Source organism: Zootoca vivipara, chromosome 3 (assembly GCF_963506605.1).
Source record: "Zootoca vivipara chromosome 3, rZooViv1.1, whole genome shotgun sequence".
NCBI classification, from domain to species: Eukaryota; Metazoa; Chordata; class Lepidosauria; order Squamata; family Lacertidae; genus Zootoca; species Zootoca vivipara.
In genome coordinates this window covers 36,222,968-36,237,369 of record NC_083278.1, presented here as the reverse complement: position 1 = coordinate 36,237,369, position 14,402 = coordinate 36,222,968, and the positions used below count along the sequence as shown (strand labels likewise).

General features: G+C 39.9%; 1 protein-coding gene across 2 annotated transcripts in view; it reads right to left on the bottom strand.

Moving 5' to 3' along the window:
- The window catches only part of CD109 (CD109 molecule), a 70,838-nt gene that overhangs the window by 2,917 nt on the left and 53,519 nt on the right, over nucleotides 1–14,402 (bottom strand). The window contains exons 27-31 of one of the 2 annotated variants that reach the window (XM_035109603.2): nucleotides 13,534–13,724; nucleotides 11,973–12,128; nucleotides 11,815–11,880; nucleotides 4,752–4,894; nucleotides 1,137–1,293 (exon numbers count right to left, since the gene is read on the bottom strand). In XM_035109603.2, coding sequence (XP_034965494.2) covers nucleotides 1,137–1,293; nucleotides 4,752–4,894; nucleotides 11,815–11,880; nucleotides 11,973–12,128; nucleotides 13,534–13,724 — 713 coding nt within the window. The remainder of the gene's footprint in view (nucleotides 1–1,136; nucleotides 1,294–4,751; nucleotides 4,895–11,814; nucleotides 11,881–11,972; nucleotides 12,129–13,533; nucleotides 13,725–14,402) is intronic. The other variant, XM_035109604.2, reaches the window with a different exon arrangement.

The window sequence follows — 14,402 nt, the reverse complement described above, 5'->3', positions numbered from 1 at the left end:
TAAAAAGTAAAAAAGAAAGAAAATTTTCAAAGAATTTTCATATACTCCTATGGTAAAGGCATGTAGGTAACTAGATGAATTAACGTCCTAACTTCTTGTTAATAAAATATAGCAACATTAACTGGTTCTGCTGGATCAGAATGAAGACTCCAGCATCCTGTTCTCTCTGTGGCTACAGATGTGGTTTGCATAGAAGCACTTCCTGCTTGCCTGTCCTAAACCTTCCAACATTCAGCTTCATTGGAAGAACCCAGGTTCTAGTGTTATGAGAAGTGGGGGAGGGATTTCTCTCTATTCACTTTATCCAAAATACACATAATTGTATATACAACTATCACGCCCCATCTTACATATCTGAACTCAAAAGCCTTTCCTCGTAAAATATATAGTTTTATTTTCAGCCCCTTTCCTAACGATCCCTCTAGCATGAAATTCACTTTTTTTTTTCAAAGCAGCCATCCACTAGGTCAACGTTTTTATCAAACTATCCAGCATGACGCCTAGATCTCTTTCCTGACCAGTCACCTCCAGATAAAACCACATAAACATAAATGTGAAACTAGGGGTTCTTTTGCCCCAATGTACAATGCATTCCTCTTTGTACACAGAACACTTGCACTAACCAACACATACAGCTGAACACATCCTGGCAGTGTGGATCTTTCATCCGCCAGTGGGAGTGGGCAGATTAGACTGCTGGAGCAGACTCATATATGAACTTATATACAAACATTAGTGCTAGTCCAGGAAAAAAAATGTTCCATAATTGGGGGCAGCGACACACAACCCCATTACTTGCTGCTCCTTCCACACCTTGTGTAAAGACTGCACACTAGAAACACCGTATGAATCCCTATTTCGTGTGCTTAATACTGGTGTTTCACTGAACACTAAAAGGTCATATACAACAAACATGTCTTTAAAACAAAATAGTATTCCAAGTATACAGCTTTAACCAAAACCCTACTGTGGGGAAAGTAGTGCATGCCCTATGAGAATATTGCCCTGTTTTATCAGTTCCAGAAAGATAATTTTTTTGGTTTAAACTTCGTAAAAATGTGATATCTGAATTTAAAGGGCACGGGGTAGTTAAAAAAAAGAAATTAATTAAACCCTCATCCAGTATTTTGACTTACGGAGTCCAAATATAAATGGACTTTGCCTTCCGCCTTCTCCACTTTCTTAACTGGATCATCTAATGACATGAAACTGGGTGACAGAGAGAAGCCACTCAGTAATCCAACCTCTATGAGGGCCATGCCACTCCTTGAAGATGAGCCAACACCCAAATACCTAACAAACAAAAAAGGGAACAGAATAGTTTACATAGAAATAAACTTACTTAAGCATTCTATTGTAAATACTCCATGTAAAAGTATGGGTCACGTCATATACTTAACTGAATAGGCAGCTCCATTTGCATGGATGGTGTATGAACCCGTGGAGGAATGTGACTTTTCATGCACCCCAACAATGTCTACAAGTATAATCTACAATGGGTGAGAACCTCCATGTGATTTGAATGTCTTTCCACCCTTTTAAGGGGAAGGATTATGTTGATGGCATGTACACATTATTCTGAATGGGGTTATACTCTGGAGAAGCAACGTGGGGATATTTCTGGAACCATTGCTGTGGCTTGGGGCACAAGTGGCCTTGGGGCACCGGGATAGCCTAACCTCTGTTGATGAAACCTCTGGATCAAATTATTACAATGTGTTATATATGAGGATGCCTTTAAACTGCAGCTAATGCAAAATTCAGCAGCAAGGTTGCTGATCTGAGCCTATGAAACCAATTCTGGCACAATTGCATTAGCTATCAATTAGTTTTCAGGCTTGAGTCAAAGTGCTTGTTTTGACTTCAGGACACCAATACCTCAAGCACCACCTCTCCCCAACCTACTCAGACGCTGCTTGTCAGAAGAGGTCCTTCTGTGTGCTTCCTCCAAGGAAGATGCAGAAGGTGGCAACGAGCCTTCTCAGTGGTGGCTCCCTACTTATGGAATGCTTTCCCCAGGAAAGTCTGTCTGGTAGCATCATTGTTAGCTTTTAGGCACCAAGCTAAAACACTCCTGTTTATCCATGCCTGTGACTTAATTGGGAGGGCAGTGAGTTCTACTTTTAGCCTGCCTTCTTCTTTTAAGGAGGTGGGTAGGATTTGTTCTTTTATAAATGTTCTTAAATGGATATGTATAGGTATTGTGTTTTATTGTTATTTTATATGGGGTTTTAATTCCTTTTATGCTATAAGTGGCTTTGGGACATTATTTTGTGTTTGAATAGCGACCATTACATAGAATGAATGGATGAATACACACTCACAAAATAAACGTAGCAACAGTGTAGCAAATATTTGCACTTCTCCACCATCTAAATAGAGGAATTCACACAAGTGTGTGAACTAGCCCCCAATTATCTGGTAAGTGAACCAACAAAATTATGACCAAGAATTGGGCATTAAACCCCCAATATAATCTAACTGGAAAGTTTTAAAAATGCTTCACTCTTGGTTGTTCTAATTATCCTAACTCTTAATTAAAATCCAGGGGTGCATATTGGAAAACACAGCATGGCAATAATTTACAAAGAAAATTGCTAAACACTTGTATGTAAAATTCATATTTCTCAATTTGGAAAATATTATTAAGGACATGCATTCGTAATTAATTAATTTGATCCAGACAGCCTCCCTGCCACAACTTGGAAATAACTATTTCCTTTGCTGTCTGCTTCTTCTTGGAATCACCCTAATAAGTGGGGATGTAACTGAGGAGAGGTGGAAATGGCAAGTAGATGGTTTTAAGAAGCACATAGACCAGTAAAACATATGATGTGGAGGCAAGAACACCCTGGGAGTGAACAAGAAGGGAATCAGTTTTTTCCAGCAAAAATTGACAGTGCAGCAAAATACCACTCCCACTAAAGCTCCCACTAAAATAAAACGTGGCAAAGTTAGTAAGTCCCATTCCTTTGCATTCAGTGGGCCTAGTCACAACCTTTTGCTGGACTGTGTCCACTTGGCAGTTAGAATCAAGCAGAACAAGGTTATCGGAAAACTGACTGCTGCAAAACTGAACTAATCTGGCTCGTCTAAGCAAGCAGTAGCTGCAGAGTCTACTGACCGACAGACCCCTTCAGTCACCGATTTCCACTTCATTCACCACAAATGTGATGGGAAAATAAATAGCTTGCTGATTGTCTGGATGCTTTCCAACATTTTGTAGTATTAAGCTTCTAGTTTATTAACCTGCTACTCAAGCATAGGTAAATCTGCTGAACACTTAACTAGTTGATGGTCTGCAGCACCTAAAATAATGCATGGAATTTAAATAGCAACACAATTCACTACATGTCATAAGTAATTTGACTGAGTTCAATGGAGCTTATTCCCAGGTATGTAGATATAGGATTGCAGTCTACATAACTAATTTATGTAATGGAGCCTCTGGGATAATTCCCCCTTTCTCTTTTTGCCTCCCAGAAGTGCTCATGAAAGCACCTTCGTCCAGATAATCACACAATATAGTAGATGCCTGCAAGTCACATAATAATGCTAACTCTCAGTCAGGCTATGAAAACGTGTTTGTGGCTTTTTATTTTATATGAGGTAACACTTAAGTTACCTTTTCATGAGGGGAGTTCTTCAAATAGGTGGCAGAAGGATTTTGCTTGGCAGAGACAGTAAACCACCACTGTTCTCTTGGAAAAAGAGTGTGTCTCCAATCTGTATTTTGAATGCCTGACAGTAGTTAAAAGTAATTTAATAAAACTGTATTTCTTCTTATATGGGGACAATTTGCAAGAGAGGAAGACTCACTTTTCAAAGTAATGCTCTCAGGCCTGGCAGCAGGGATGATTAAATACAGATATGGCTTTGAAAGAAATTCAGTACAACTGCTGGCTGAGGCTGGCTCGTGAGATTAAAAGGAAACAAAACCATCTGTGGGATGAGTCGCCAGGCCAAAGTAGCTGCTATTGAAAACAAATAACTGAATTGGAACTGGATGTAATTATGTCTGTGTTGTAACTGCAAATAGGAAGAGAGCTCTGGTCATTGCCATCAAGGTATAATTGTTTTCTACAGAACTATTGTAGAAAAATAAAGTCCAAGAGGAATGCATCAGAATGCTAGGAGGAACCCCAAGCTTTAAATAAGTACAATAAATATGTTTTTTTAATTAAAAAAACCTAAAGGGGGTGTGTGCAAATAATAAAACCACAAAGAGTTCAATGAAATCTGAATAGGATCAGTAACCACAGGATGTTGAAAAAGAAAAGCAGAAAACCTGGGGGAGTGGAGGGTGGAATGGGGTATCCTGAAAAATGACTTGGCTAGCTAGCTGGCACCCTAAATAGAGAGACTCCATGAAGATTGCTGGGGATGGCCCTTGTGGAACCAAAGCAAAACGGGTGAGCAACCATTTAAAATCAGCTAGTTTAAATTCACATACTTCAAGGGACAGAAAGCAAGCTAATGAATTGCTATGTAAAAAAGGAAACAAATCTGACTGGCATTGTGAAGACTTGAGACCTAATCCAAAGCATGTTTACTCAGAACTGTTCTGTAAAAAATGATCATCTGTTCAAATTTGCTATTCCTGATATTTTTGCTTTATATATATGCAATCTTTCCTCCCTTGAGCAATTCATGTATGTGTAAAAAAATAAAATAAAAAATTGCCCTGTCCAAATATTATTAGAATTCTGTAAATGAAAGGGGAGGAGTGGTAGTTTCACATATTTACTTACCTGGTGCAAACGTTCAGCGTTAAGTGATTTATATCTTTTTTGTCATCCTTTACAACAACATCCAAGTCAAAGGCTTCCTGACTTTGTGCAGATCTACGCCGCCTGCTGGTATGTGAATTTTTCACGTTGTACATAATATTGAGCTACAAGAGTGCAAACATCAAACATTCGTGAAATTACTGGTGTGTGTATAAGTGATATAATGCAAACAACTGAGATCAACCTGCAGGACTATGAAAGAGCTCTTGAAGAGAGGTAAGAATAGGGCAGTCTAGATTCTAGATCCTGAAAACTTTATAGTTGTGATACAGTTTCAGCATCAACATTCACCATAGAATAATTTGAGTAAATCCAGAACGTAAGAGAAGCAAAACTGCCAGGCTACTGCAAGCAAATTATGAAATCCCATGAGTATGCTGTCATTAACATTATGCTGCCATAAAGAACTAATAGGGGTGTAACTTGTATGAATTCCTAGGCATTGCAAGCTGCCGTGTCAACCACTGAAAGTGGCATAAACAAAGAAACGGTACTTCTGTACTTGGAAATATGCTAGTGATGCAAATATCATTTTATTTAATAATTAGGACAGAATACTTTAGCAGAAAAACACTTCTGCATGCAAAACATAGGCTTTAAAATAAATTATTTTATAATATAGCATAGGTCATATGACTACCCCCCCCCCAAAAAAACCTCCTTATCTCTCTTTTACACTGCAAAACAGAGTAAACATGAAACAATGCAGAAATAAAGGTTGCTTCCAAAACACGAACCCTTTCACAGTAAAATCTTAAGTGTTATTTACTAATGTAAATACTAGTAACCTTAGGAACCAAGTGTTATTGAAGGCTTAATATACCGTATGTCACTAAACATATACACAGTACATATGCTGCAAATAAAAGTATTCCATTCCATTAACCCTCTTCAAGGGAAAATATCAATCACATGCATAGCAAACTACAACAGATATTTGCTCTCCATTAGTTTCTTTTTCCAGATCATTTTCTTCACTCCCTGCTTTATATAAAAGCAACTCGGTCTTCCTTTGTTTTATCCAATGCAGAGAGATCATGTGGGTAGGAGGCAAGCAAGAGAAGCAACCAGAGAAGGTGGGTTGCTTGACCAAGGGCTTAGCCATACATCCTCTTGTCCCACTGCTTTCTCCCAGGCAAAATCACTCTTTAGCAAACAGCAATTTGGGTTTTCCTCGGATTGACATTTGTTCAGATCTATTGCTAAACAGCTAGATTTCCCTTGGAAAGGAGATGGGCAAGGAAAAAACCCATGCTTTCTAAGCATGGCACAAGTGTGGAACAGCCCCTAATTAATCTACTGTATGTCTATCAGTTTCCTCTTCTCATGAGGTTCAAAATGCAGGTTTGTAAAAGCATTTAAAACCCTACTGAGATAAAATTGGAGGGGAGAATGCTATGGAAAAAGGCATAGTTCCCTCTTCCAAAAACAAAATTGTTACTTGTGGCACTGCTGCACACATTAGCTTATAATATGTAGTAGTCCCTTAGTTTATGTCCTCTCAGAGTTTAGGAAACTAAATACAGAAGTGCTGTAATATAAAAGACCCCCCCAAAAAAGCAAGGAAGGTAAAACACATCACTGTTTCTGAATGAAAACATCCACTCTTAGGCCTCAAAAGAAGCCCTGGATCCCAAATTAATAAAGTAAGTTGAACATGCTTTCTCCTTATTGGAGGCATGTTGTGAATTTGGTCAAATCAAGCTGGAAGCAAATCAGCAATTTGTCAACACCCAAAAGCTGTTGTTTTAGTATTTGCCAAGAGAAGCAAACGGGTAAGAATTTACCAGCAGCACAGGAACATCTGAAACAATATACTGAATGACCCCTTAAGAACACATTTAATTGAAAGAAGCTTCATGTTTAATTTTCCATTCCTTCTTGGTACTAGACAAAGAAAAGCCCACAGAAAAAGAAAGCCTCACAGAAGAGTGACTGAATACGCTTTACCTGACTACAGTATCCACTCAGGGATGGAAAACTCTTTCCTTCTCTGCTCCATACGGTGCAAAGCAAGATTTCATACCACACACAAAGAGCATTTACTGACACATTTTGTAGGGCACATCTGTATAGTGGTTTAGAAGACAGAAAGAGATATCATCCAGTGTACAGCCAGCCCTTCACAATTCACACACACAAGTGGCTTACACCTAGGCTGGTACCCACAGCTGCCAACACTGGGTTTTGTGAGGACGGCAAAACTAATTCAGGTCTTGCAGACCTTTTGTACAATATGCGAACATTTGCTACACATTTTCTGGGAACAAACCATCTTCCCTTAAGATTGCACTTCTGTTCTAGGGAAAATGTATTTTACAAGCACTTAAATATACAATGTTTTGTATCTGGGAAAATGTGATTGTTTCTCCAGATCGTGCAGGCATTGTTTTTTGTAATTGGATGTAAGTGTGAGTGTCTGGGCATTTACTGGATAATGCTCACGTCTCAATAACTGAATTCATGTCTATACTATTTTGTGATCTTCCTAGTTAAGGTTTTTATTAGTTTGAAATTATTGGACTGTTGAGTGTTTCCAGCTGCCTAACCTGAACACTGGCATGCTCATCCTGACACTTTTCTTTAAGTGGCAAAACCCAAATTGGCCCTCCTCTCCCATTATGTAAACTTTAGGTTTTGGGTTTTTAAAAAATCTTTAAGGTTGGGTGCTCTCTATCCCCTGTGCTGGAGCACACAACCCACTAGGTTTAAGAAGGCGGAGAAAGAGCAGCGTGGTCTGAAGCAAAGTTCCTCACATCTTTATATACAGATGGGGGACACTGCAAACTGTAGCTGGATCAGGATGGCTGGGGACACTCTTTTGTTTAATTGTGTGGAAAGGCCAGCAGTCTTGCTTGGCAAAAGTCATGTTCTGGCTGTGGGGCAAAATACATTCTAGACTCCTGGATCGTCTCTAGTCCCACACTACTGGTTTAGCTAAAATAAAATAAAAATTGCCAAAATGAATAGGAAGATGCTGTGGCAAAACAGCACTCTGAAAGGATAGCTTTGTGTTCCAGGAACACTGGCGGATAGCTAGAATTCAGTGTTTGTAACACTTAGTGTAACTAAGCTTACCAACTTCTGACCCCAAAGAGGCTCCTGTTCCTTCCAGGAAGCACAGCAGCTCCTAGCACACTAATGAAATAACAGGACAAACTGCACTCCAGCAACTACTGACAGCAACAGAGCAATCTTCAACGCCAGTCACTGGCAGCCTTATAAAATAAAATAAAAAAAAATCTGGCGGCACTCCCTGCAATATTCCATCTGAAATAAGTCAAGTATTTGGAAAAATCTCCTACCAGTCCAGGAATCCTTTGCTTTCCTATGTTTATTCTTAAGCCTCTGATCATAGCAAACAGATGTCTGGATGGAGGTATATGCTAAAGGGTTATCTTCAGCAGGAGTTTCTTCTCCAAAGTATTTTATTTGGCTGTTAAATTGAGTGTTGAGGAAGGAAATGGAATGTTAACCAACAGCACAATCCAGTATATGTCTACTCAAAAGTAAGACTAATGGGGCTAAGCCTCAGGTAACTGTGCATGCAGCCTAACTTGCATATAAAAACAAATGTACGGTAAGCACCTGTAGAAATGGGTCATACACAACCTCATAAAACCAGGTGGGTATTATCTCAAGGGAGCCCTGCCAATGTCCAGTGTGTTAAGAATTCCAAAAATTATTTAATTTGGTTAAGCAGAATTAAAACCCTAATTTCATGGAGTTGCATCCAATAAGGCTGTTCTGTTAATGCAAGGACTTCTGCTTGTGAAAAGAACACCCCCATCCCCCAGGGCATCCTTCACAAGTCAGCTGTAGAAGGTTGGGGGAATCCCCAGAACCGATTTGGTGGGCGCATGGAGGAAAGGAGAGGAGACAAAGGAGAAGTTTTGCTGCACAAGCAGGTGTTCTTGCGTGAACTGGACAGCTTTGTTGGATACAACCCCAAATAAGCATTTCCATCTTGACTAAAAGAACAAGGCACATTCATTAAAACCAATTTGGATTCATCACTTTGCTGCAGGTATAAGCATGGAACAGATGTTAGTATCCAAAACAAAAGAAAGGGCTTCTGGAAGTCAGGCATGACATTGCCAGAGGTTTCAGCTAGATCAGCCCATTTCACAGTGAAGAGTTTAATTAAGGATGCTTCCCTTTCCAGCCAACAGGAAAGCTTGCTGTGTAAGTTTATCAACAGTAGACACAAAGAGCATAACAACTACGCCTTTGATTTTGATTTTTTTTAAAATCCAAGATAAATAAAGTTTCAAACAGGCTGACCAGAAGGCAATAAAGATGTTGGGACACCTAGTAAGGGGGAAAATACACAGATGGATAGAAGATACTTAGGAGTCTGGGGGTGGGGAATAGACAGAACTCCTAAAAATCAGCCCTGTGTTTTTAGAATTGCAAAGAGATATGCAATAATCAATCACCAGAACGTCTCCACATAACTGAATGGAGGGGGGGGGACTTGTAATGGGGCCTCCCAGGTACCTCCCAACCCAGTCCCACTGTTTCTGCAGTTCCAAACAGGCACAACATCAGAAAAAAAATATTGATCCCTTTAACAAGTCACATGGTTGGCAATCTGCATTTTGTTGGTGAGCAGTGTCTTGTGAAGACTTGCCAACAGAGGACCTGCACCAGTTACCAAATGTGGCTGGCCACTATCGTGCTTCCTCATCAAACTCTTATTTGCTATCAGACAACTCCTTTGGTTAGCTGCTGCACAGCTGCGCAGTCTTAAGTACAAAAAAGAGTTTTTACAACCCAAAGCCTTTTAACAGGATAGAAATGTTTCCTGCATGTGGTGAGTAGGACAAAGATGTCCTCCTATTATTCATTTTGTTGTTATTTAAAGAAGAAAACTAGGCTGTGTCACGTTTTAGGGCTCTGGAAGTGAAGAGTAATCTGCAGGATGCCTCTGGAGGCGGATTGTCAAGCCCTCTGCTAAGCCCCACCCAACCTTCCACAAGTTCCTTGTGCAGAATAGCTGTGCCATGCAAGGGCACAGGCACAGAGGTGCCATTGGGAACAGCTGTGGTAGCGCTTGGCCTGAGATTCAACAGGAGGGGACAAATTGTTCTGCCACGCCAGGGTTGGGATGCGTGTGCCAGAACATATGAGCTGCTGCTTTGCAGCAATAGCTCACAGGATAAGGGAATTAATATAGCAAAAAGAAAGAAAGATGGTAATAATCACATGCTATTTCATATCGCAGATGAAAAGCAGATCTAGCTTGTGGGCTGAAGTGGCGGGGGAAAATAACCCTTTGAAGGGTATCACAGTTCTTTTTCATTCGGCAGGATTCCTGCCAAGTAAAAGGAAAGAAAGGAGGTGGTTCCAGCAAACCCAATTGGATTGGATTGGATGAAATTATTCCAGAAGTCTTTATTTCTTTTGCTTTGCCAAACTACAGACGAGAAAGTGCAGGGTCTTGGAACTGTATCACGGAAGACCCGTGCTTTAAATCTGGTTTTGCTATAGTCGTGGAAATAATGGCTTTCCAGCCATCTGCCTTGCTCTGCCCCCCAGCTACAGGAATCTCCTACTTCGTCAAGGAAAAGTTAGTGCCAAGCTGTACCAGATTTCCTGAGTCCCTAATGACCATGTAGGCCTGGAAGGGTCAAGCCCCACTAACAGCATAAGGCTACCACTTGTGATGCTAGCCAACGCCACTTAAAAAGTAACAAGACTACTATGCACACTTATTTAAGTGTACACTCCATTCGTTCAAGTGGAATAATCTTAAAGGGAAATATGCATAGGATCAATGTTACTGTTAGGAAACAAGTAAATATGTAGTTAGTGCTTGAAGTCAATTTATTGTTACAATAAATTTAAAATCAAAACAGAATGCTTATGTTTGATTAATTCTAGATTTAAAATTAGTTTGATAGGTTCATTATTTAAAAAGAAGCTTGTGATATTTTGCATTTGTTAACTTTTAGCACTCTGACTGTTGTTGGAAACAATTCCTGCTAACTCCACTACCTTCAAATATGATGGATGAGCAACCAATTGCCTTCTGTGATACTGACACAATTCTTGGCCTCCACTGCTGGAACTGAAATTATTCTCAAACACATTTGAACTTCATGGTAATCAGAAACAGCATTTATGAAAATGCACACACCAGAATAATGCCAATTTACAATGCTCTGGTCTCTTACTGAGATTTTACAAGAATAACATATAGTTTACTCTTCAACTTCCGCCAGTGTTGAATTACAGTTGATGAGTGACTGATTACTGTTAATCTGCTGCAGATTAGTTTGTTTGTTGCACAGAATTCAAGTTATCATGGAAAGTGGTTCATGTAATTTATGCACTCAGTTTAATACCTTCTATGGGAATTAAAGACAAAAGTATGCAATAAAGGTATTGGATTTCTACGCTAACCTATATTCTGCACTCTTGCCACCTTCAAACTACAAACAACTTTATCTCTTCTGGCAGCATCTACAAATGGTGGCAGATACCAAACATAAATGTAGCCAAACACAAATACTCTCATAAGAGGGAAGGGATGGAAAAATTCCATTGGGTGAAGGTCATCTGCCCACAGGAATTAAAAAACAAGGCATAGATTCTTTATGTTATGGATGGCATTACTAGTTATCATATGATTGTGATAATTGATAGAGCACTTTAAAAGAGTCCAGTACAAGGAGCAGACAAAACACACCGAGAAAATCCAAGTTAATTAAGTCACAGGGACTCTAGTAAGTGGCCTAGTTTACATAATGTTGAGTCCACTTTTGAAAATGAAAATGTAACCCACCTAAAAAGTAGCAGTTGTGGATTTAGGGCTTTCAAATTTCAGTGGCATCCTGTGCAATGCCAAAATCTGGCACCCCCCACCTGCCTTCTGTTCCAAATCACTGTTGTGGCGCCCTGTTAGCTTAGCGACCAGTGCGGGTGAGCCACTCGCACATCCCTAAATCCACCTCTGAACGTAGTTTCTAGTTCAAATAGCCTTCTGAAAAGAAAGTTCCACAAAAGCAATATCACATACCTGGAAGAGTCCCAAGCCACGGCCGCTTGCAAAAACTGTAACTCCCACTGGCTGTGTAGCTGCAACCTAAAAACAATGGTGAGTATTAGCATGTTCAAAAAAGCACAATGAACTGGATGTACTGCACTGAAAACAGAAGGGCTTCTTTACTACAGTACCTCTTTGGTGTTGAGAAGTAAGCGGTTTTCATTATTGATTCTGAACACAAGTGGATCGTTTTCGCTAGATGGACTGACTGTTACATCCATTTCTGTTTCAATGCCAGTAGTAAGCATTGCACAGGCACTCAAAGCCTGCAGGGCCACTATAGTGTCCTGTATAGAGAAGCAAGAACAAATTATTGATTAATACGGATGCCTCTAAAGTAAGTAAGTTCCAGCCTGGCTTAACAGTTGGATTGTTTTGCTCTTTGAGCTGAGACACACAATAAGTTTCTGAACCGCTGCTCCAAACATGTAGCTTGGACCAATGCTACAGCCAGCCAGAGTTCTGTTCCATCCTATTCATAGCTGAATGTAAGTACATAGGACCCTTGACACAAGGAATGGGAGATGAGGCTGGCAGATGCAATCTCCCTTCTCCATTCTTCACATATGCGGTGGCACCCAGATTGAATACCTGAACAGGGCAATGGACTTCCTTGTTCCTTTTGCTTGCTGCCCAAAGAAGCTAGGCAGAGAACCAGGCAGTATTTGCCCTGATCTTTAAAAACTATAATAGTTGCATGACAAATGCTTGACAAGTCACCTTTACAGAAAATTTTAAAGTTCTAAGAAGGAAAAGGGATAGGGAGGGCAACACCCAGCATGAGAAACAAAACTGCTGCATAAAAATAAATGCAGGAATTGGAATGCTAACATTGAACAATCATGGAGCATGGAATGGGCTGTGCCAGTTTGTTGCTAATACTGATGGTTCATTGGTAGAGCATGAAACTCTTAATCTCAGGGTTGTAGGTTCAAGCCCCAGTTGAGTGAAAGATTCCTGTATTACAGAGGACTGGACTAGCTGACCCTTGTGGTCTCTTCCAACTCTACAATTCTATGATCCTAGATAAAGTAATTGGTCTAACATAATTATGGAGTACACTCAGACCTAACCTCAGTTTTGAATTCAATCAAATTCATTTTTCTATCTACTATGCCACACTTGCTCACACTCATTTTTATGGAACACTCCCAAGAGATCTGGAAGAGACCAACTGGAAAGCCTTCTGTTTATAAAAGAGCAATCTGTTAAGTGTTTTCTTAGGTTTTAATGATTTGATGAATGGTTTTTCCAAGTAGCAAATACCCATCAGTAATGAATTCATTTCACTTCACTTCTATCCCACCTTTCTTTCGTCACAGAACTCAACGTGGGATTCTCCATTCATGTGTTGGTCACATCAAACCCTACTTTGCTGCAACATTTGTCCACAGACCATGCTCTGGGCCTGTTAGCAATCACGCTGTGACTTTGGCATGCATTTTGTAGAAGGTACTGACTGGCTCCCTTGAAGAATCAAGCATTTCTTCCTTTCATCCTCAAAAACAAATACTCCTTGCAATTTAGAAACCAATTACCAAGCAGTTAATTTATCACAAGTTCAGAACAATGCTTTTCGAAGTTTCCCGTCTAAGGTTTAAAGAAGATACTCCATGGCTGGAGCCACAAAAAAGACTAATATTAATTATGAAAAGACAACAACAGTGAATTATGTAAAGATGACTCTCTAACCTGTGTAGAAGAATAGCCTCCCAGGTGGTTTCTTTGCTGGCTTAACCATTTCATAATAGGGATCCCCTCTAATAATCTCTGTTGTTTAGCATGAGACAAAACAGCATAGCCTGCAACCTCAATATCTACAGACTGAGGCTGCCAGGAATCAGACAGTTGAGAAGCTTGTGATATCCAGAATCTGAGTTCTTCTGGAAAAAAGAAGAATAAACTTTTCACATAGCAACAAATAATAAATATTAATATTAATATTAATAATACTAAGCCTTTCACAACTAAGAAGAACTGTAATAGTCTGAAGTCCACATATAGCCAACCATTTCAAATATCAATTATTTTGAAAAGAGCATGGCTGCCTAGCTAAAATCCTGAACAGGAACACTCCACACTGCAACCTTTTGTTGCAGGTTCCACTTGAAAATGAGTATGATGCATGCATGCATGGGCAGACAAATTAATGAAAACTTATTGACTTATCAAATAAAAGAAAGGAGGTAATCCACTTTTTGTATATTCAAGGAGAAGCCTACAAAGCTCAAATTAAGTTCCAGAAGCATTCCTAATATTCTCAAAATTAGTAACAGTGACCATCTTTATAACTCAGGATTTGCTGGGGAGGGTTATAAGTAATGCTGTATCTCAGGTTCTATAGGTTTGATTTACACTTTCTTTATACTAACACAGTGTTTCTCAGACAGTGGGCTGGGATCCACCCGTGGACCACAAGTCCCTTTCAGGTGGGCCTCTGCCTGGCCAGTGCCTCCTCACTTGCCTGCCTCACCCCACAATAAGTGCCATGGATGGAAGATAGACACGTCTGGGGTGAGGGAAGGGAAGGGAGATCTCCATCCTCTGACGGGAAAGAGGAA